Genomic DNA, 20,708 nt, shown 5'->3' with positions numbered 1-20,708 from the left:
TGGCTTGGTGAGTCACAGGAGTCCAGTACCGATTGGGGGAAAGATGAGTCTAATTGAACCAATGGTCTGACTTGGTCTAAGGCCACTCTTGTATTCTATCTAACAATATTTTATGTTTTGTTAATTAGATGTTTGTCCCTGTGGGGATCCTGTAGAGTGGGTGGGGGGTGGAGGGAAAAGGAGAAAAATTGATCCCCCCCCCGAATAAAGCTTAGTTATTCAAACATAAACATAAGATAGCTTTGTGTTTATGAGGGAAGAGCTATCAAACAGCAACTTATATGCTAACTGGGCAAACAGACTTATTTATTTTTACCAAAGGGATAGCAACTATCCCTAAATCCATCATAGCCAGGTTTCTTAACCTTGGGGCCCCAGATGTTGTTGGACTACAACTCCCATCATCCTCAGCCACAAAGGCCAAGCCTGGGGATGTTGGGAGTTGGAGTCCAACAGCATCTGGGGGCCCAAGGTTAAGAAACTCTGCATCATAGCATTCCTCCAGGGGTGGTGCTGGTGTGTCTCTTGTGTTTCTTTTTAGATTGCAAGCCCCTTCGGATCAGGGAATTATCATCGTCTTCCTTTGGCTAGGTTAGCTGCTTTGAGCATGTTCTTGTTGAAAAGTGGTATTTAAATTTTCACAATGGCCCACATGATGTGTAGCATTATGGAGCCATAGTACTGTGTGCTGGGACTGCTGCAGACTCCTCACATTTCAGGATGGGCGGTAGTTCAAGTGGGGCTCCTTCAGCTTTCCCCACCTGGGACAATGCTGTGCATCATGGAGTCATAAGGCTGTGCCCTAGGGCTCCTGTGGATTCTCAAGGCATCCCCGCCCCCAATATAGCACAATAAGCACTTCTATAGCCCTCCTGCCAGTGACCAGTGGTACTATTCATAACTCCATATAGGTCACTACCTTCGGCTCAAACTGGCGCAAAAGCTTCTCTGGCAAATCCCAGGACCTACTACATTCCCAACAGTTTTGGGAAATTGCATTATATCTGGGCATGACACGACCCCAGCTGTCCTGTACTTTCATGTTGACTGAGCCAACCTCATGTCCAGAACAGCAAGAAGGTCAGTATCATAACTGCCTCCTCACCAGAACCGAATATACAGCTCTGCCCCTCTCACAATATATGAGAGATCTGCATTAATGTTTTGTCACTCCAGAGGCCTGGAGCATGCCCAGAGCATGTTCAGTCTAGCCATTGTGGAATCATTCTGGATTCCACAATCTACACAAAAGTATGGGAAAGTAGAATAGATTGATTTCTCATTCTTCCAAAACTTTCCATAATAACCCCTCCCTATCTATTATCTAACAAAAATTAAAACTAAAAGCTTAAAAAAATAAAGTTCAAATTCACAGAAACAAAACAACCCAATATATGTTTGTTTGTTTGTTTTTAAACATAGTGGCTATGTTTATTTTAAACATATGGGGGCTATAAAGGCAATCTTTTCTTTCTCGTTTTACTAAAGCCATTTCATGCAGATCTTCAAAACTATTGCTGTGATATTTCAGAGATGATTTTTTGGAGTCACAGTTAGATAACTAGAAACATTTCCATAATATCAAATGAATGGTGGAGAGTATCCTAAAACAGTCTGAGCGCTTGCAATTATTCCGGGGCAGAATTTAGCGTTTCATTTAGAAAATGCTATACACAGAGTAGCGTGTCCATTTTTTTAAAAAAAAAATCTTGGATAAAAATTTGGAGAAAGCCATAGGTAACTTCCTTAATGAAAACACAACTGTGCACATTACTACACCCAATCCAAGTGATACATTTTCTAATTTAATCACTGGTAGAAGTAGTAAGAGATGTAAAATTGGGTTTTTCCTCTATACTAATGTTGCATTGAGCTCAGTGCAAATTACACCCAAGTAAACATGTACAGGTGGCCCTCTTTATTAGCAGAGGTTCCATTCTCACCTATAACTGTGAGTACGGAAACTGTGAATAAAGAAACCTTACCCCTATGGAAATCTAGGTGTTAGGTTCCTAACCAAGAATAGCCCAAAAAGTGGTAAGGGGGAGAAAATAGGAACAGAAATGCACAGTACCTTGCTTTCCAGGACTTCAGGACAAAAGAAATGCCCCTTCCCCCCAATCAGCCAAATTTGGGGGAACATTAGACAAACAAATTTTATTTAAAAGAAAGAGCCTCAAAACCAACCCATTTGGCAAAATGGCGGCCAGAAGTAATTTCCGAGTCATTTCTGACCACTCAGCAACCACAAATAGGCGGGTTGTAGCCTATTTTTGTACTACAGGTAAAGAAACCAAGTCTCTAAGACCCACCTGCAGATATGCGAAACTGTGGGTGCCAGGACTGTGGCCACCTGCATAGCATTGGGCTGTACGACTGCAGTCCTATCCACACTTACTGTGAAGTCAGTTCCATTAAACAATGTGGTGCTCATTTCTTAGTAAGAATAGGATGATTTGCTTCTTTTAATTTTTCCTGTTATCAGAGCAACCGGGCTGAAAGCATACTTCAAATCATGTTTGCTTTCAATCAAACATTGAGGCGATTCTCACGATCGCCAAAAAGCGGGCTAAGGGAACCTAGCCCGCTTTCTGGAGACCGTGAGAACCACCGGGCTCGCAGGCGAGCCCAGTTGCTCTCAAGCGAGTAACCCACTTACGGAGCCCTCCCCTAAGCCCAGGTTAGGGTATAGGACCTATTAGGCTGGTCCCCCCAAGAAGGTTATTGGATCCAATAGAATTCCAAGAAGACTTGGAGTTGGCTCTGCCAATGATTCTGTCGATGCTCTGCTGCAAACATGGAATAATGAACTCACTAGAGCAGAAAACACAATTACTCCTAAGCATCCTATCCAACCTGCTTCAAAATTACCTCCGTGGTATTTGGAAGAATTATGGGAGCTGAAGTGGCGAAGCAAATGACTAGAGGTAGACGACTAGAGCATAAGTGGAGGAAGACTCAATGCAAATCTGATAGATTACAACACAGAGCACATATGAAGATCTATGCTTTGGCAATACAGGTGGCAAAGAAGTGGTTCTTTTTTGCCCACATTGCTTCCAAAAGTTCACTTCCAGCAGAGTTATCTAGGGTTGTGAGAGTCAGGGTTGTAGTGAGGTTTCTGGCGGCTGGGGGACAAAGTTTAGCCAGGCGGCCTCCATCCATCATGTGCGCAAAGCATGTGCACGCCCCAAAGGCCCAAGCCACTGCATCTGACATCAGATTGAGGGGGCAGGGCAACTTTACCACCACTCCCAAGCCTTCCCTTCCCTGTCTCTTGCACTCACCATTAGAAGAGTTGGGAGGGTGGCTGCAGCAGCGCTGGCTCAACGGCATGAATTGGGGCTGGGTACGGGGCAGCCGGGGCTGCCATCCTCTGTCTGGGATCAGCGGCGGATTGGAGCCAGGCAGTCCTCCACCAGAGGCTCCTGCATGGCAGGCAGGCCAGGGGGTGGAGCAGTGGTGAGGGGCTGAGAGGAGGAAGCACAGGGAGGAGGCCAGGGGGAGCGCCGCATGCCCCAGTAGCATCCAGCTTGCCCCAGTAGCACCCTTGTGGTCCCCCTGACCCTCTGGGCCAGGGGGGCATTTGTCCCCCCTTGTCCAATGGATGCTACACCCATGGTGAGAGGGCTAGTATGTTCCCCGTCCCCCTTGAACTCAAATTTGGAACTTTCAATCATCCACTGTGACATTTTCAATGACTTTTGAGGGGGATAAAATATCTCATATTCAGGCAGGACTGGATTCCACATTTAATGCAGAGTCTACTAGGGAGGTGTCCAGTAATGGCTCTTATAGGATTAGATTGGATCACTTTTGGTTTAACTTTTGAGCATTTGGCAAACAGCTCTGGATTGTATGTTCTACAATGCCCGCTTGACCTCATTTCATCTGCCAATAGTACTCTAAGTGAGGGTCGGGTACATATTATAAATGATTCTCTGAGGGAGGGCAGGATGCGGCTATTATTAGAACTTTATTGGAAAAAACCTGCCCTGGATCCCTCAGAGTCAGCCAATTGTAGACCTGTCTCCAATCTTCCATGGTTGGGCAAGGTGACTGAGAGAGTGGTGGCCTCTCAGCTCTAGACAGTCTTGGAGGAAACAGATTATCTATACCCATTTCAAACTGGCTTCTGGGCAGGCTACAGGGTTGAGGCTGCCTTGGTCAGACTTATGAATGATCTCCAATTGGGTATTGACAGAAGGAGTGTGACTGTTGATCTTTTTGGATCTCTTGGCAGCTTTCAATACCATAGACTATGGTATCTTTCTGGGGTGCTTGAGTAAGTTGGGACTGGGTGGCACTGTTATACAGTGGATCTGTTTCTACCTCTCTGGCAGATTCCAGATGGTGTTGCTTAGAGACTGTTGCTCTGTAAAGCAAGAATTAATGTATGGAGTTCCACAAGGCTCCATACTGTATTCAATGTTTTTTAACATCTACATGAAACCACTGGGAGAGATCAACAGGAGATTTGGTTCAGGGTGTTATCAGTATGATGACGACACCCAGATCTATTTCTCCATGTCAGCTTCATCAGGCAATGGCATAACTTCCCTAAATACCTGCCTGGAGGTGGTAATGGGCTAGATGAGGGATAACAAACTGAAATTGAATCCCAGTAAGCTGGAGGTACTGATTGTGGGGAGTTAGCACATGAGAAATTGTTTAGATCTGCCTGTTCTGGATGGGGTTACGCTCCCCAAGAAAGAACAAGTATGTAGCTTGGGAATGCTTCTGGATTCAAAATTATCTCTGGTTTCTTAGGTTGAGCCAGTGGCCAAGAGAGCTTTTTATCCGCTTTAGCTGATACATCAGCTACACCCATTTCTGGAGGGAAATGACCTTAAAACAGTGGTATATATGCTGGTAACCTCCAGGCTTGACTAAAGTAATACACTCTACTTTGTACATAGTTTGGAAAGTACAGTTGGTATTGAATGCAGTAGCCAGGCTGATCTCTGGGATAACCCGAAGAGACCCCCATAACACCAATATGAAAAGAACTGCACTGGCTGCCAATACGTTTCCAAGCAGAATACAAAGTGCTGGTTATTCCCTATAAAGCCCAGACCATTTTGGGTCCAGGGTATTTAAGAGAGTGCCTCTTTTTGTCAAAAACCCTTCCGGCTATTAAGATCATCTGGGGAGGTCTGGTTATGGCTACCACCAACCCATTTGGTGGCTACTCAGGACCGGGCCTTTTCTGTGGCTGCCACAGAGCTCTGGAATGCACTCCCTGTTAAAATCAGAGTTTCTCCATCTCTGGCTGTTTTTAAAAAGATAAGACACACCTGTTTTCTCAGGCTTTTAATTAATTTTAATTGATTCCATATCATAATTGTGTTAATCATTTTGTTCTGTTTTTAGATTGTATTTTAATTTATGTGCACAACATAGGGGTGCACATGTTAGGTGGTACAGAAATACGGCACATAAATAAATACATACATACATAAAAGCTAAATAGCCTCATGTAATAGTTTTTAATCTGTAATCTGATTTTAACTGTGTCTAGTTTTTAACTGAAATTTAACTGAATTGTTTTATCTACTTTATTGCTTTGTGAGTCACTTTAAGCAGTAGTGCAATGGAAGAGCAGGATAAGAAAGAAAGAAAGAAAGAAAGAAAGAAAGAAAGAAAGAAAGAAAGAAAGAAAGAAAGCACCACGGTGTAATTGCAAAATTCATTTCTTTTTTAAACAGAAACTGGGTTTGGAAAAGGAACAGTTAACAGGTAGACGGGGAGGCTGGAAAGCATTTCAGGAGGAGAGCTGGTCTTGTGGTAGCAAGTATGTCTAGTCCCCTTAGCTAAGCAGGGAGACTAGAAGTGTGAGCACTGCGGTCTGGGAAGAGCAGAAGGTTCCAAGTTCCCACCCTGGCTTCTCCAAGATAGGGCTGAGAGAGATTCCTGCCTGCAACCTTGGAGAAGCTGCTGCCAGTCTGTGAAGACAATACTGAGCTAGATAGACCAATGGTCTGACTCAGTATATGGCAGCTTCCTATGTCCCTAAATGAGTTGGTTTTTTGCAATGATTTCCGTGTCAGGAAAAACAGGAGTCAGGAGCCACTTCCATAGAAGGGAAGACCTTTACTGACTGAAGTCTGCAGTTCTGCAAACCTTCTGTGCCTGCCTGGGTGAAAACAACTTACTGTGGAGGAGGAAAAAGGAGGGGATGAGAGTAGGGAGGAAATACCCTCTATGTCACATCCCCACTGAAAAGACACCATAACCACGAAAGTGTGGAAAATCAGTTGCAATTCTTGATGTTGCTGAATGCAGAGAGCAGCCACTGGACAGAGCCGAGGGTCTCTCATCTGGATGTAACCATCATTAGGAATGGGCTATAAACGGGGTATATTTGGGATGTCTCCTTTATATGCTAGATAACCTTTGCAGAGAGCAGGTCTTGTTTTTACTGTTTTCCCTTAAACCAACAGCCATCTTTTCCTCTGTCCCATTTTGACAGTAGAAGGCAGTTTTTAAAACACAGATGGGAAGTTTGGTCTTGATCTGTGATTGAAAATGGCTTCAGAAAGGCATATTTAAAGTTAATCCTTAGACAGAGAGAGAAACTGATGTGGCAGGGTGGCTTTAAATCTGAGTGGGAGCTTGTGATTTTAACAGAAGGTAGGTTTCACCCCAGTGTAATTTGAAGCAGAAAGTTGCAGTTTTCAGATTCCAGTTATGAAGGACGATACTTTAGATTGCCAGAGTATTACTGTCTTCTTAACGTTACATGTTTTTATTGGCTGATGTGATGCACATGTCTAACATGAACAAGAGTGACTTGATGTGCATGTCTGGCATGAACAGAAGATAGTGGTGGAAGCATTCCTATATTTCTTCTCATTGTAGCAAATGAAGGAAAGCACGGTAACACTCTTGGTATTTCTACAGCAATACTTCTGCTTCCATGTTTGCAGCAATGACTCTGCAAGTCACTCCCATTTGCATTAGACACGTGTATCATGGGCTGAGAAAGATTCCTGCCTGCAACCTTGGAGAAGCTGCTGCCAGTCTGTGTGGACAAAACTGAGCTAGATGGACCTATGGTCTGACTCAGTATATGGCAGCTTCCTATGTCCCTGTGTCAGCTATTATTAAATTATTATATTTATAAACCACCTGCCAAATAGCATAGGGTAATACACAAAGTTCTTTACCTTCATTTTGTCCTCGCAGCAACCCAGTGAGGTAGATTAGGCTGAGAAATAGTGAGCATGATCCAGATTAAGTTAGTCATGACTAAGCACGATTGAAATAAATGAGACAAGTCAGTCATAACTAATTCCTATTCATTTTAATGGGACTTAGCCTAGATCTCGTTCAGTGATATAGGCCCAGGGTCATCCAGTGAGCTTCATGAATGAGTGAGACTTTGAACCTGGGTCCTGTAGCTAGTTTGACACCACTCTGGATCTCAAGTTTAATTTCCTTAATCCATATGTGAAAAGTAGGCATACATTTCAAATTAGGTCAAGGTAAAGAAATAAAACTTTCACATTACCATTCTCTATTTAATTACCAAATATTAATAATATTTAATAATAATATGATAAATAGTCTAACATTTATAGATCTGTTTCCATTGTTTATAATTGAGGGATGCATTTTTAAAAAACAATTTAGGGGTGGTGGTGGATCTCAATTGTGTGCATGCACATTAGGGTTAATAATAAAATAACAACAACAACAACAACAACAATTCGATTTCTATACCGCCCTTCCAAAAATGGCTCAGGGCGGTTTACATAGAGAAATAATAAATAAATAAGATGGATCCCTATCCCCAAAGGGCTCACAATCTAAAAGAAACATAAGATACACACCAGCAACAGTCACTGGAAGTACTGTGCTGGGGGTGGACAGGGCCAGTTACTCTCCCCCTGCTAAATAAAGAGAATCACCACGGTAAAAGGTGCCTCTTTGCCAAGTTAGCAGGGTAAACCCTGCTAACATGGTAAACAGGTAAACCCTGCTAACCCATAAAGCAGGGTTATGCATTGTAAACCATATTTAGACTCTTTGCAAGACGACCCTGGAAATGCAGACAGTCTATTTCTAGCTCTTCTAAATGTGTTAAAGTAAGAGCCTATGGATTAACAGACTGGAGGAGAGGACAGCTAAGGTCCCAGTGTACTGCAGCCACAAAGCTCAAGTAAAGGCAATAAGCAGAGAAGTGAACTTGAGTTCAAATGGCGTTTGGACAAGGAGATAGGGTCAAAAGCTGAGGCAGACTAGCCCTCTTCTCAATTTATTCTTCCTGTGCTCAGTGAATGTGGGGGAAGGGAGTGAAACTGGACTCGTGGCCCCTCCCCAACACCAGGGAATACCTGCCAATGAAGTCATATGCCTGCATACAGCCTCTTTCTCAAGGATACCAAATGCATGGCCATTGAGGCAGGAGCGGCTGGTGCAGGGGCCTCGGGGAGGGGAAGGCCGGCAAGAGGCACCTTTAAGCATAAATTCTAATAATAAATTAGAAGGTGCCCACCTCTACTCCGGCAGCACCTACAAGCTGCTCCAAGCAGCAGTGTGCCGCCCAGCTGGCTCCGCCACTCACCTGACCGCTGGCGGGGGATCAGCTCCACGGAAGCCAGGTGAGTGGCAGAGCCGACCCCCACCGCAGGGTAGGGATCTGCGTGAACAGATTTGGCGCTCCCTTTCTGGAGCACCGAACTTGTTTGAATGCCGGCATTTGTGCCAGCTCGACAGGCAGCTGCGGGGGGGGGGGGTTGCCTTTAAAAGAAAATTCCATTCCATTCCAGCCACACCAACGCCTGGCATTCCCTGATGCACTCCCTGGGGTGGTGCAGGCGGTGCCTTTAAGCAAGCAGGTGATGCGCTCCTTACCTGCTCGCCCCCTCCCCACTGCTTTTCTCCTGCCCGTGCTCATTTTTTGAAAGAGATGTGTGGGGCTGCAGTGCTCCTTCCTGCAGCCCCGATCAGCGTTGGCACGCACATGGCTGGGGCCGCACATGCACTGGCTATTTGCATGCACCCCAGCCATGTGCGGGCCAACAGCGATCGGGGCTGCAGGAAGGAATGCTGCAGCCTGCACGTTTCTTTCAAAATCGAGCACTGGTGGGGAGAAAGCAGTGGGGAGGGGGCGAACAGGTAAGGAGCACATCACCTGCTTGCTTAAAGGCACTCCCTGCACCACCCCAGGGAGTGCATGAACTGTTCGTGCACATCCCTACCGTAGGGAATGCTAGGCATGGTGTGGCTGGAATGGGGGTAAGCACCTACTAATTTATGCTTAAAGGTGCCTCTCACCGCCCCCTGGCGGCACCCACAGCAGCCATTACTGCATTGAGGTGCATCATTGTCGGGTTGGGGCCAGCGGACATAGTCCCCCTCCCAGGATAACATGAGAAGAGGGCAAATGTTATTTTAAGAGTCATTCAGGAGTCAACTCCTGGGTGCTTTCCAGATTAGACCCAGCAACGGGGTCACGTCGTATCTCGGAAGTGTGCTTCCACACTTTCTGTGTTGTGACACCGCTGTCCCTATTCTGACAGCAGGGTGCCATTCATATTTCCAATGCCTTGTTTCAAATTTAATCGCTGCAATATGGTGCTATGATGTCGCATATCAGGCATAAAGAAGCTGCTGTTTTTCGGGGTGGTTAGTTTCCACGAGACTGCTCCCCTTGCTGTTTACATTTTGAATGTGATTTGCCTGAATAGAAGCATTTTGCCGCTGTTGAGTGGCTAAGCTGGAAAGCACCCAGGTCAGCTTTGAACCTGTTATTGATATGAGAGATGGAGCCACAGGAAGGGCAAATTCTTCATGCTTCGTGTTCTCTTGCATCTCCATTTTGTCTCGGATGTAATGTTCCCATCTTACCCCACTGCCTTTGTGCAAACTCTCAGTTTGAGAACAGTTTCCACTGCTTTTGATGGCTGTGCTGGGAAAATGTGGTCTGAATAATCTGTTTAGGATGAGAGGGAGACAGAAATGCAGAGGAAGAAGTAGTACAGATGCAGAGGAGGAAATGGTACACTTTCTGTTCCCCTGTATCAGTGGCACATTCAAAGCTATAGTTTTCCTTAAAGTGGATAATTTAAAGGAAGTATCATGATACCCACTACTGGTATACTGACTCCTATTTGTCTTCAGAGAGACTTGCACTCAAGTAAATAACAGGATTGCAGTCTAAAACTGATTGAAACCAGACATTGGGCAGTAGTTTCTTAAAAGCTAGGCTTACCTCCAGTCAAAAACATTAGCACTAAACATCTTTGCTAAGGTCATTAGGCTTTTTTGTAATGAAAGGTTCACTGGAAACATGCATATGCTAGTTAACCGCCAAGAGACAAAAGTTTGGGGCAGATAGATAGATAGATAGATAGATAGATAGATAGATAAAAATCAGCTTTCAGTTGAATACTTAATTTCCAGCATTTTAAAATGTATAAATTACTTTAATATTTATTAAAGAAAATCTTTAAAATTAAAGCCTGCACCAGTTCTGCATAAATATACAGTTCTTTCTCTGGCAATATAATTACACAGAACATTTCATGACTCCAATTCATTTCAATTCTGTGTGGCTTGTACAGAGAAGATCTTGGTGGATTGTGGCTGAGATCTACAGTAAAAGCTACAGATAAATAGCCAAGTTACTTGAACATATGTAGATTTTGATTTCTCCTGGAGCCTTAGTGCAGTCGATATGCTTTCCTTCAACATGCAACATTGTGTTAAACCAAATTTAACCTTTATCTTTTACAGCTTGCTCAGGTATTACCAACAGAGGAGAACTTCCTCTTATTCTTTAGATGCCAGCAACTGAAATCGAGTGAAGATTTCATGCAGGTAAACGTTGAAATCTTCCTTTTGTAAAGTTCAGTTACCAAGAAAAAACTCTTTTTGTGGCTTTAAAAAAAAAATGCCTGCCTTCTCCATTCCAGACATGGCGAAAGTATGATAGTGACCACAGTGGCTTTATTGATGCTGAAGAGCTTAAGGTAAGAAATTATTTGTGATTATTTTTTAAGACTTATAGCCCTGTCCAACACCACCCTGAAGGCTGCAGGTGGAGTGTAACAAAAGAAAGAAAATATCCCAATGAAACAGAATACAATATTGCTGTGAGTTTGAGGTAGTTAGCTGACTGGAAATTCTTTTGTGACTGAATCACTGGTCCATGGGCCAGGAGGTCAACTGATGTTTCTTAAGTGGTTCCTTAGCAACTAAAGCCTGACTGGCTCCCATCTTGGAGAAGAATGCCATGAGGGAGACTTGTTAGAATCACACATTTCTTGCCTCCCGGCAGAGACTCATAGGGAGGTGTACTTCATCCCTCTTTCCTTCCTGCCCTGAAGGTATTTGGGAGTCAGTGAAAGAAACAGCAGGAATCTTCTAGCAGAGGGAGACTGAGAGAAATACTGAGCCTGGTATGGGGCAGCCAAAGCAGAAAGCTGTAGCATTTAACATGCAGAGTTCAGCCTCTCTGATATAACCCGCTGCCAGCTTCTAAGAATAAGCTGTTATCTTCCAAAAGCCATCCAAGATAACAGTATAATTGTGTAAATAAACCAAATATTACAAAGGCACTGGCTTACATACTGCACAGCACCCTACCAGTGCAAAAAGCACATGTTGATTCTGTGATCTTGAGAAACCCATTGATGCTCCTAGCAAATGCACAGAGTCTCTGTAGTGACACTGGTCCCATTGTTCCCAATGGCAGCAGTGTCACTGCAGCGGTGGTGCAATCCTTAGGAGCCATGGGGTTTCTGCGCATTTGCTAGCAGCATTGGCTGGCTTTCCAGAATCATGCAAGCAGTGTGTGCTCTCCACTCGTCCACCACTGGGGCACTGTGCAGTATGTGAACCCACTATTGGTCCGCAGTGACTCACCTTCTAAAGGAAACCAAAATACAAGACAGTGCACTGTGAAATGTTGCACTGCCAACTTGAACTTGGACCCAGGGCCATTCCAAAGAGGTGGATCTTGCAATGTTTCTAAAAGTTGCTCTGGTTTAGACTTTAGCAAGTCTGGAGAGGGAGGGAGTTCCATAATGGGGATGGGGAGTCACTTAGGATGCTTCTCTTGCTTTCTGAACCTGATGCATAAATGGTGTCATTAAGAGACTCTTTCAGTGGGCCCCACAGAGAAAAGGCGCTCTCCAAGGTATGTTGGGTCCAAGCTCTTAAATTAGACAGAGGAATAAATACTTAGATGCAATATTAATACTTCCAGTGCCTGCAGAATCAATCATATTAAAAGGCTACTGGACATAATTATTTTTTTACTGGACTTTATTTATTTATTTATTTATTTATTTGCGCTATTTTTTGGCTTATTGGAGTGTTTGTCTAGAGCAAGGGTTCCCAACTTTGAGTCTCCAGATGTTGTTGGATTACAGATTCCATGTCTCTAGTCACAGTGGTTAAAGGGAAAACATCTGGGGATGCAGCAGTGGGAACCCCTGCTCTAGACATATGTATGGCAACTGTTTCTGGTCTGTACCACTTCAGATTGTAGGGGAGGGGAATTGCATGGTTGACTGCTTTCTTGTACAAAAATGACGACTCCCTTCTAAACTAGATAACTAGGAAGCCAGACAGTGGTGCTCTTTGGACCGGACTTCCGGGCGGAGGTCCAGTCCCCTGTAGGCCTGGGGGGCAGGGGCATATCTAGGGTAGGGCAGGCAGGGCACGTGCCTCTAGCGCCACTTGAAGGGGGGCACAATTTTTTAAAATTATTTTTAAAAATGGCCATCAAACAAAATGGTCTGCCGGGGTGCCTCCAAATGCTGAGTGGCCCACTAATTTAAGTGGCAGGATTGTCCATACAAAATGTGGTATCTCTCTTCAAGTCAGTGGGAAATATCTTATTCAGAATCTATTCTAATTTAATTAATTAATTAATTAATAATAGTAATAATAGTTGTTGGTGCCATTGGTGCAGTACCAAAAGAACTTGAACACCATCTCGACACCTTGGGCATCAATAAAATTACAACACATCAGCTACAGAAGGCCAAATTACTCAGGACAGCATGAATACTATGAGGATATCTTTAATTTTTCTTTAATTATCCTAGACCCTTTGAAATGGCCCAATAATTAAAGTACCAAATCCAGTCAATAACTTCTAGTAGGCTGTGTGCAAATAGCATAATCATATTCATCATCAGCATTGTTTCCAGATTTCCTTGAGCATGTTCTGGAGTAAAAAATAATGCATTGCAGCTTCTCTGGCAGGAGTGGGGTGGGGAACCCAAAAAGCTTTTAGGTCCAGGCTCCAAAATTACCTACGTACACTTCTGAAGCCAGATATCCAGGTTCTATTTCAGCTTGCTCCCTGACAACCTAGTTTCTGTGTGTCTCGAACTGATATTTTGTAGAAGAACCATTCAGTCACACAGCTTCTCCAACCTGCAATCTAAGGTGGTACAGTCTAGAAACAGTTTCACAGTGTGATGAATTGTTTAACCTAGAGAGCTTCTGAGATACAGACTGGCTGCCTTATATGACTGTATTATTCAGTGAGCCCTTTCTCATAATCCATGAGAAAGGGCTTGAGGGAGCATGGGGAGGAATTATTGAAAAGCTTACCTCCCTGGTCTGGGTGCGGACATCATGCACCCAGATATAAAGCTGCCTTCACCGGCAGCGTGGAGGGTTGGGGTGCCAGGATGCATCACCGTGACCCCTGGAACTCCCATAATGCACTGCACTAGTGTGTGGTGCATTCTGGGGATTCCCCTGACACCGGCCAGGAGCCCTGCAGTCTCCCAGACCCAGCTGCAAGCTGGAGCTGGCAGACGAGAAACCGGTCTAAGGGAAATGGGTCTGACTCCCTTAACCCCACTTAAGAGGATGGCTGGTTTGGCAGGTTTGCTGCCGAGACATCGCCGGGATCAGGCGTGATACCAGCAGTTCTCACACGCGGGCAAGGCCAGGCTTGGCTTTGTTAGCCTGGTTTTGCATGCATGTGAGAATAGCCTCAGAGATGGTCTACGGCCAATTCACAGTGTTTTCTGGCTCCTTTGATTCAGAGCAGAGCTGTACTTCAAATAAGTCATTCAAGTTAAGCCCGGCTTGAATGATGTATTTGAAGTATAGGTTTCCAACTCATTGTGCCACTTTTGTATTTGAGTTCTAACACATCAGGTTCCTATGTACTGTATACATGGGTATAATGTAGGTAGAGATTTGATATGGAATGAAACATGACTCAGATTTATAGCATACAGGCATACTAGATGTGTTGATATTATTCCCATACCCTAGTCACCTTGAGACAGAAGTGTGCCTGGTTCAGTATACTTAATCCTATTATTCCATTTGCATCTGCCTCCTTTTAAAGATCGTCTGGAGAAGCCCTGGTCCAGGCCCCTCTGCTGGCCAAATTGAGGTTGGTAGGGACTCGGAACAAGGACTTCTCAGTACCTGCACCCATGTTGTGAAATGCCCTACTCCAAGAGGTCCACTGGCACTCTTGGTCTCCAATTTTAGGAAAATTATGAAGCCCTCGCCAGTGGTTTGCAACCTGGGGGCCTCCAGATGTTGATGAACTGCAATACCCATCAGCCCCACCTACAATCTTTTGTGACCATCTGGAGGCCTCCAGGTTTTGAACCACTTGTTCAGCACCATCTGGAGGCCTCCAGGTTGAGAACCACTGGTTCAGCAACATCTGGAGACCTCCAGGTTGGGAACCACTGGTCTACACTATTCCGACATGCCTGTGGCTTGAATTCATACTGGTCTATTATTGGTTTTTTGATCTGCTGATTGGGATAATGGTGGCTAGAGATGATGGGAGTTGTAGGTCAACAACAGCTGCCTACCCTTAGTGAGGCAATGCTGACCTAGAAAAGACTTCTCATGAAAACCAAGGGTGTATGTTCTGTTTCCCAGAAATTTCTTTTGAAATTTCTTTGGAGCTAGCATTATGGTTCCATAGTGCTACACCCTGGGACTGCTATAGATGTCAAAGGCAGCCCTGATGCTCTTCAGAGACAGTGGTGGTGGAAGTACGTTTCTGCAGGCTTCCCCACTGTTATGAATGGGGAAACCTGTGGAAATGCATGTGCCACAACAGTTGCTTCTAGGAAGGAACATAGGAAGCTGCTTTGTTTTTGTTTTGTTTTTTAAAACATCTTTTCTATCCCGCTCTTCATCCAAGGAGTCCAGAAAAATCAGCTTCCTATGTTTCTATATCTGCAGCCTCTCCACCACAACCCCTGATTTTAATATTGTTACTAGATTGCTGGCTGTTTTTCTGCCACGAAGAGGCAAGATCAAACATAGCTGTGAGGCAAATCCATTCTGACAATCCTCTCTTGAGAAATGGCTTCTTGGGAATCATTAGTTACTGATGCCACTGGCTTCATATTACGGTTTGGTCTTTGCTCCTGACACATCACTTCTCTACTTCATTTAGCCCATGACCTTCTCTTTCTAATTATCAGTACAAGTTCAAAATCTGCTGCAAACTACTGAAAAGCAACAAGGCTCCAATGAATAATATGGAGAGGTTAACACAGGGTGTGTGTGTGTGTGTGTGTGTGTGTGTGTGTGTGTGTGTGTGTGTGTGTGTGTGTGTGTGTACCTGCCTTGCAGCTGATGGGCACCTGCAATTCCCAAGCTCTCCAGACTTCTTGCTTAATAAAGAATCTTAAATGTCACTAAACTAGGACAATTGACTGATCTGCTGGGAAAACAAGTATCATTTCATAAAGCAAGAAGTGGGGTTTTTCTGAAGGTCAGCAAAGCAACTTATTCCCTTCCTGCAGATATACCAGCGAAAATAGATCTGTGCAATTATGGAATCTGTCTTTGAAGGAAGAGAGGGAAAGTTCATCATCACCCAAATTGTGTGATGGTGGCATTCAGCTCTATGGAGAATAACAAACTAGTATAAATGACAATATTATTTCTTTGCAGCATGCGATGCCTAGTCTTCAGAATGGTCAGTGCTGGCTCAATGCTTGCCCACACCTGAGGTGGGCCAACTCTCCCTGCTGGCCTTGCCCCTGGGCCAGAGGCAGATTAACGTAGTAGCAAATGTAGCATTTGCTACGGGCCCCACATTTTTGAGGGCCCCACACGCCCAGCTTCCAACTGGGAATTAAAGTTAAAACTTTACCTGTTTTATTTGGTCCATGTTAGATAAAATATCCCTTTTCTGCTAAATGTGCCTTTTAAGAGAAGGCCCAGCACAACATTTGTCCAGTGGCTGTTGCTGGTGCCTACCACATTTTTCTTTTTAGAGTGTGAGCCCTTTGGAGCCAGAGGATCATCTATCCACTCTTTATTTTTCTATGTAAACCACTTTGAGAATTTTGATTGAAAAATGGTATATAAATATTCACTGTTGTAGTAAGTGTAAGTTTGTGGCTTGGTCTCCCATACTCCAAAATATAGCAAATGAAAAAAGTGAATCACTTTACTATGCAATTAAATAATTCATGTTTTAATATTTATAGGTGTTTTTTAAAAAATAAATAAATTAGGGCCCCTTTATAACATATGCTACAGGCCCCTCACTAGCTTAATCCGGCCCTGCCCTGGGCCAGAGGCAACATAACCCCACCCCCTTGCTGGCCCCATCCCCATGCTGCAAAGAGTTCATGGTGGCGGAGGCAGCATTCTCTGACCCTTGCTTCAATGAGGACGCTGCTGCCACTGCTAGCTTCAGATTGCTCTTTGCAGCATGGAGCGTCCAGGCCACATTATGCCTGTTCTTAAACAGTTGCACTGGCTGCCGATATGTTTCCGGGCAAAGTACAAAGTGCTGGTTATTACCCTTAAAGCCCTGAATGGCTTCAATCCGGGTTACCTAAGAGAGCGTCATTCTCTACAAGATTCCCACCACTCATTAAGATAACCAGGAGGGGTCCATCTTCGAGTGCCATCCATTCATCTGGTGGTGATCTGGGATCGGGCCTCCCCTGTTGTCGCCCCTGGGTTGTGGAATGTGCAGCTCGTGAATATGAGGATTATCTTCCTTGGAGGCCTTCAGGAGAGCCTTAAAGACCCATCTTTTTCCCCCTGGCTTTTAGTATCTAGTTTTAATTTTAATCTGGTTTAAATGTTTTTTTTATTTTATTTTAATTGTTTCGTGTGTTTTTGATTTTAATATAAACTGCCCTAAGCCACTTTTGGAAGGGCGTTAAATAGGATAGATAATCTATAAAGCCCTCAAAGTCTTGGGTCCAGGGCTTGGGTCCTCTTGAGTGCCATCTTTGTCATGAACCCTGCCACCTATTAAAATCATCTGGGGAGGTTTGGTTACGGCTGCCATCAGCTTGTTTGGTGGCGACTTGGGACCAGGCTTTCTTTGTGGTTGCCCCAGGACTTTGGAATATGATTCCTGTCAACATAAGAGCATCTCCATCTCAGTGCTTTTAGGAAAACCCTTAAGACACACCTGTTTCCTCTGTTTTAAGCTGTGTAATTGCTTTTATCCTATGAAATTGTTTTAACTTCCCCCCCGTCAAATTCTTTTATTCTGTTTTATATTTTTAAAATTATGTACACCACCTAGAGATAGACATATTAGGGATCTGCAAATCGATTCAAATTTGAATCAATTCGACTTGAATCTGGCTGATTTGAATGAAATCGCCCATAAAAGGTTGATTCGATTCGAATTTGTATTGAAACAGCTAGGTTGGGATTTGAATTGATTTGTGACAGTTTAGGGGCATTTTGGCACCTTTAAAAAACTAGTCATAAGCCTTGATTGGTCAACAAATATGCCAAAATAGATCAAATTGATTTGAATTCAAATCAAATTGGCCTGTTTTGGGCCAATTCAATTTGAATAAGCCTGTTTAGATTTGAATCGAATTGGAAAATTTGATTGGTGCATATCCCTAACACATATCAGGCAGTATATAAATATGATAAATAAGTAATAAATAAATAAATACAACACTCTCAAAATCCAATAACCCAATAATTGATGACAAACTGGGTAAACTGTTGCTTCTAGACACCTATTAATCACTTATATATGTTTTGTCTCAGAGTTTTTTGAAAGACTTGCTACAGAAAGCAAACAAGCAGATTGAAGATTCAAAGCTGTCAGAATACACAGAAATAATGGTAAGATTGGTAACTGAACTGAGTTGGGGGGCGGGGGGGCGGATTTAACTTTCCTCATCCTTTGCTAAGACATTAACATGGCCTTTCTCTGTACCATGTTCTCAGTCAGTGTCTACCTTTTGTTTCCCTTTTTGGTTATGGACCAAATTGACTATGGGGGCTTAGGAACATAGGAATCTGCCATAGATTGCATCAGACCATAGCTCTGTACTGTCTTCACAGACTGGCAGTGGCTTTTTCAAGGTTGCAGGCAGGAATCTCTCGAAGCCATATCTTGGAGATGCCAGGGAGGAGACTTGGAACTTTCTGCTCTTCCCAGAGTGGCTCCATGCCCTGAGGGGAATATCTTACAGTGCTCACACATCAAGTCTCCCATTCATATGCAACCAGGGTGGACCCTGCTTAGCTAAGGGAACATCATGCTTGCTACCACAAGACCTCCATAGGCATTGGGGTGGGGGAAAAAGAGGAGCTCTGATATACCATCAACAAAACTTTGAGATAATTTGGGAGGCATCTAGAAGAAACGGCAGCAGCCTTTATTCATTTCTATCTGCCTTGTGCAGAGACTCCCAACCAATAGAGAGTATTTGGCTGCAGGAGGATTGCAGGCTTCAAGGTCTCACCTGAATTTTCAGTATTTTAGTGGGCTCCTCTGGGTCTTTCAGGGAAAGTAAAATATCAGAGCAAGGAGTCAGGATCAGAGGGAGGGAGGGAGGAACAAGTTCCTGCTTCGCTTGTGAGATTTTACTTTTTGCTCTGTCCCCATGCCCATCAGGTTCCCCCCAGAGTCAGGCACTTTTCCTACCCCACCAGGGGCCTTCCTCTCCCCCATCAGGTGCCTCTAGGCCAGGGCTCCTCAACTTTGGCCCTCCAGCAGTTTTTGGACTACAGCTCCCATCATCTCCAATCACAGTGACCAATAGTCCAGGATTAGGGAATTGTAAGCCGGCATCTTCAAGAGGGCTGAAGTTGAGCAGCCCTGCTCTAGGCCATGCCATGCCTCTACCAAGCTCTGCCTCCTGATCTGCCAGGCACCACCATCTAGAGCAGGGCTGCATAACGTCAGCCCTCCTGCAGATGTGGACTGCAATTCCCAGCATCCCTGACTGTTTCCCATTGTGACTGGAGATGATGTAGTCTAACCGCAGCTGAAGGGCCAAAGTTATGCAGTCCTGGTTTAGAGATAACAGAAAGATGTTTTTAGTGAATCTTTTTTGTTGTTCATTTTTGCCAAAATTCTTCATGCAATTCCTTGATAATGTTTCAGCTCAAGATGTTTGATGAAAACAATGATGGAAAGCTGGAACTGACTGAAATGGCCAGGTATGTATATTTGGAGAGGAAAAGAGGGCGGGTGGAAGGAGGCTAGCATCAATCAGCAGATGAAACAAGGGAGAACAGAACCTTGGCAGATGCTGAGAATCAGGTTATTAAAATGAGCAGCAAAAGCCCCATGCATCTGGGGTGTGAAACCCTTCTTAAAAGGCCATTCATCTTCAAACCTTTAATCAAGAGGATTCGAGGAACAGGAGGGAGGTTTATAAAATCATGCATAGTGTAGAGAAAGTGGACACAGAAATTTTTCTCCCTTTGTTATATTAGAACTCCATAGTTAATTTATCATATTTATATACCACCTGATATGCATATCTCTAGACAGTGTACAAAATTTAAAACTCAACAAACTAAAACTGAGTAAAAACAATTAAAACTATTTCACAGAAATAAATGCAGTTAAAACAATTTCACAGAAAACAGTTTAAAATTAATTTCCGTTAAAATCCTAAGAAAACAGATGTGTCGTGAGGGTCTTTTGGGAAGCAATCAGAGATGGAGATGCTCTTATTTTGACAGGGAGCGTATTTCAGAGCCCTGGGGCAGCCACAGAGAAGTTATACAATGAAACTAATTTGCAGAAGGCTCAAGTCAGACAAAATAAAGTACTTCTTTACATGATGGCTACACAGAGCCTCCATGTTCAGAAGCAGCATGCTGAATAGTTGAGGCAATAACCAAGAAAGGGGGCTATTGCCCTCAAGCTTTGCTTCTAAGCTTCCTGAAGGCACCTGGCTGGCCGTTATGAGAAACAGAATGTTGGATTGTTGGACTTTTTATCTGATCCACCAGGGCTCTTCTTATGAGGCTTGTACAAGGTAGATGCCTCTAGTGAAGAGGTAGATAATAAATTGTAGCTATTATTATTATTTACATTTTATATCCCGCTCTTCCTCCAAGGAGCCCAGAGTGGTGTACTACATACTTAAGTTTCTCCTCACAACAACCCTGTGAAGTAGGTTAGGCTGAGAGAGAAGTGACTGGCCCAGAGTCACCCAGCAAGTATCATGGCTAAATGGGGATTTGAACTCAGGTCTCCCCGGTCCTAGTCCAGAACTCTAACCACTACACCACACTGGCTCCCTGAGGATGATGTAGCTGAGGATGATGTAGTTCAACAGCTGGACAGCTAAGGTTGCCTATGCCTGCACTAAAGGTAAAATGTGCCATCAAGTCAGTTTCAACTTAATCCCAAATAGGGGTTCATCATAGAATTAAAGGTAAGGTGTGCCGTCAAGTCAGTTTTGACTCCTGGCGCCCACAGAGCCCTGTGGTTGTGTTTGATAGAA

General features: G+C 43.9%; 1 protein-coding gene across 1 annotated transcript in view; it reads left to right on the top strand.

The window, feature by feature from the left end:
• Nucleotides 1-20,708, top strand: part of CALB1 (calbindin 1) — a 42,040-nt gene that overhangs the window by 16,051 nt on the left and 5,281 nt on the right. The window contains exons 4-7 of the mRNA XM_053250732.1: nt 10,744-10,827; nt 10,923-10,979; nt 18,004-18,081; nt 19,352-19,407. Of these exons, the coding sequence (XP_053106707.1) occupies nt 10,744-10,827; nt 10,923-10,979; nt 18,004-18,081; nt 19,352-19,407 (275 nt within the window). The remainder of the gene's footprint in view (nt 1-10,743; nt 10,828-10,922; nt 10,980-18,003; nt 18,082-19,351; nt 19,408-20,708) is intronic.

The sequence above is a fragment of the Hemicordylus capensis genome, chromosome 4 (assembly GCF_027244095.1).
Source record: "Hemicordylus capensis ecotype Gifberg chromosome 4, rHemCap1.1.pri, whole genome shotgun sequence".
Taxonomy (NCBI): domain Eukaryota; kingdom Metazoa; phylum Chordata; class Lepidosauria; order Squamata; family Cordylidae; genus Hemicordylus; species Hemicordylus capensis.
This window is presented reverse-complemented; position numbering and strand designations above follow the sequence as displayed.